The 2,195-nt window shown below is 49.4% G+C and overlaps 1 protein-coding gene across 1 annotated transcript; it reads right to left on the bottom strand.

Annotated features, from left to right (window-relative positions):
• Positions 1-339: 339 nt before the first annotated feature.
• Positions 340-1,322, bottom strand: LOC133926226 (ARGOS-like protein). Its single transcript, XM_062372037.1, has one exon. It carries the CDS (start codon positions 791-793, stop codon positions 461-463), a length of 333 nt encoding a protein of 110 aa, XP_062228021.1. The 5' UTR covers positions 794-1,322; the 3' UTR covers positions 340-460.
• Positions 1,323-2,195: the final 873 nt, after the last annotated feature.

Below are 2,195 nucleotides of genomic sequence, written 5' to 3'. Positions count from 1 at the left end.
GTCGGAGCTGCGCAGATCGAGGGAGAGGACGACCTTGGTGACGACAGGGTTGGGGTTGGCGTCGGAGGAGGAAGTGACGGAGGCGACCTGCCAGGCGCGTGAGACTGAAAGGGGACACTTCATGAGCCACACGGAGCGGTCAGCTCGCGTCGTCTCCGAGCACTAAGCCTCCTCACCCATCGGTCCCGCCGCTGTGGGGCGACTCTAATCCGTAAGGCTATTGCGGAAGGGGAGAGAGCTAGTGAGGGGGCATGCGAGTGAAGGGGAATGAGATAAGGAGCAGCAGGCGTGGAGAACGTGATTGGAATCAGACGACAGAAATGATGTCCGGACGGAACGTAAAAATAATACACACTCCAAATTTAGTCTTCAGGATAAGGTAATGAAACCAGTACCAATTTATGTACGCTAGCTAATCTAAACCAGCTCGAAATATATCAGCAAAACAAAAATGGCCTTTCTACAAAGGGGACGAGGCGGCGAGATGGCTCTGCGCGTCGAGCGGGACGAACGCCAGCGCCACGAGGACAGCGAGCAGGCCCACGGGCACCAGCAGCAGCAGGAACGGCGGCGGCGACAACGGCGGCAGGACCAGCGGTAGGAACACCAGCGACGCGGCCACGAAGAGGAGCGCCATCACCAGCTCGGCGGTGTAGTAGCCCGGCGGCGTGGGCGGAGATCCCTGATGGCTACGGCTCGTCACCGTCCCCGGCCGGCGCTGCTGCTTGTGCTCCCCGTGCATTGCTCCCTTGCCGTGAGGAGCGCCTCTCCTCGCCGCCCTCCTCTCCATCATGCACCGGTGAGAATGTACCGCGAAAGCTTCTTTTTGCGATGGGATCGAGAACCAGAGTTTAGGCTCAGAACTTCCCCTGAATATTAACTGCTCCGATCATAAGCTGAGGAATCGAATCAGCAGGAAAGGACTCCGGCAGGCTAAGAAGGGAAGGTTGCAAGAAAATGGGAGCTGAGCTATATACAGATGCAAGAAGGGCGGCTCCTTGCTTGCTAAGCAGGCTCGTTGAACGACGCGGAGGGCCAGCTTAGGAGCAGAGCATGTGCTTTTGCTCGGTGCAGCTGCAGATTTTGACCGGATTTGCACCCGCGAGCCTCATATTCCATGAACCGTCAGAGGCGAGTCGGCTCGTGCCCGGTCGTGGCCGTACGCACCTTGTGTGGGAGGACAGGGATATCTGCTTGGGGATCACGGGGGCCGCCCAAGAGATCGAGATCCTGGACCCGGCCTTTCGGCCGGTGCAGGTGCGGTGTATGTGGCCGGTGCAACAGGGGTATGAATGAATTGAAGAATCCCAGGAATGGTAGGAGCAGAGCAGCCGTCATGTTGGTTGTGGCGGCGTGGGGTGGGGGTTGTCAGTTGTGGTTGTTGGTCGCCTTTTGGTTTGCTGAACTTCGCGTGCCTCGAGCCGGCCGACCGTTTCGGCGTCGGGCGCTTGCCTGCAGCAGGTCAGTGTTGGACTGTTCGGCGAGTTCGTCCCCCCTGGTTGAGGACTAGTTAGATATCTATTTAGTTGTTTAAAAAACTATATATTATATCTACGTATAACTTAATTATTTTATAAAAATAATAATTTTATATTTGTTATTATTAACAAATTATACTAATTAATACTAATCATTACTAATTCTAGTTTTCATAACTTAACTTGTCAATAATCACACTAAATACCTATAATAATTAGTTATTATTAATAACATCTAATTGTAACTAATATTTAATTAATAATCCTTAATAACTACTAATGGTTACTAATTATCACTAATAATAAATAATTAGCGGAGTTAACAGAACCTGTACGGGTCGTTCAATCGATTTTTTCGCACGACTCGATACAACATCTTCTCAATATATTTTAAAAATCTGAATCATCTCATGCTAAATAGAATGATATGATTCAATAAATCAAATATATAGCTAGAACTATTCACATCCACATGATCACATGCATATATCGTTGATTCAACTAATCATGTCGCTTTCTACTTCCCGATGCTGATAAGCATTTATCCGTAAACAGTGACCGAAGTCATGGACGAGGGGTTGCTTTTTTTTTTCTCTCTCTCCTTTTTATTCATCTCATATTTCTCTTTTTCTCCTTTTTCTTTTAAAAAATGGATAAAGCTATGGAGGAGTGGCAGTCGATAGGTGGGGTTTAAGTCCCTCCCCAAAGATCCGCCAC

Source organism: Phragmites australis, chromosome 1 (assembly GCF_958298935.1).
Source record: "Phragmites australis chromosome 1, lpPhrAust1.1, whole genome shotgun sequence".
NCBI classification, from domain to species: domain Eukaryota; kingdom Viridiplantae; phylum Streptophyta; class Magnoliopsida; order Poales; family Poaceae; genus Phragmites; species Phragmites australis.
This window is presented reverse-complemented; position numbering and strand designations above follow the sequence as displayed.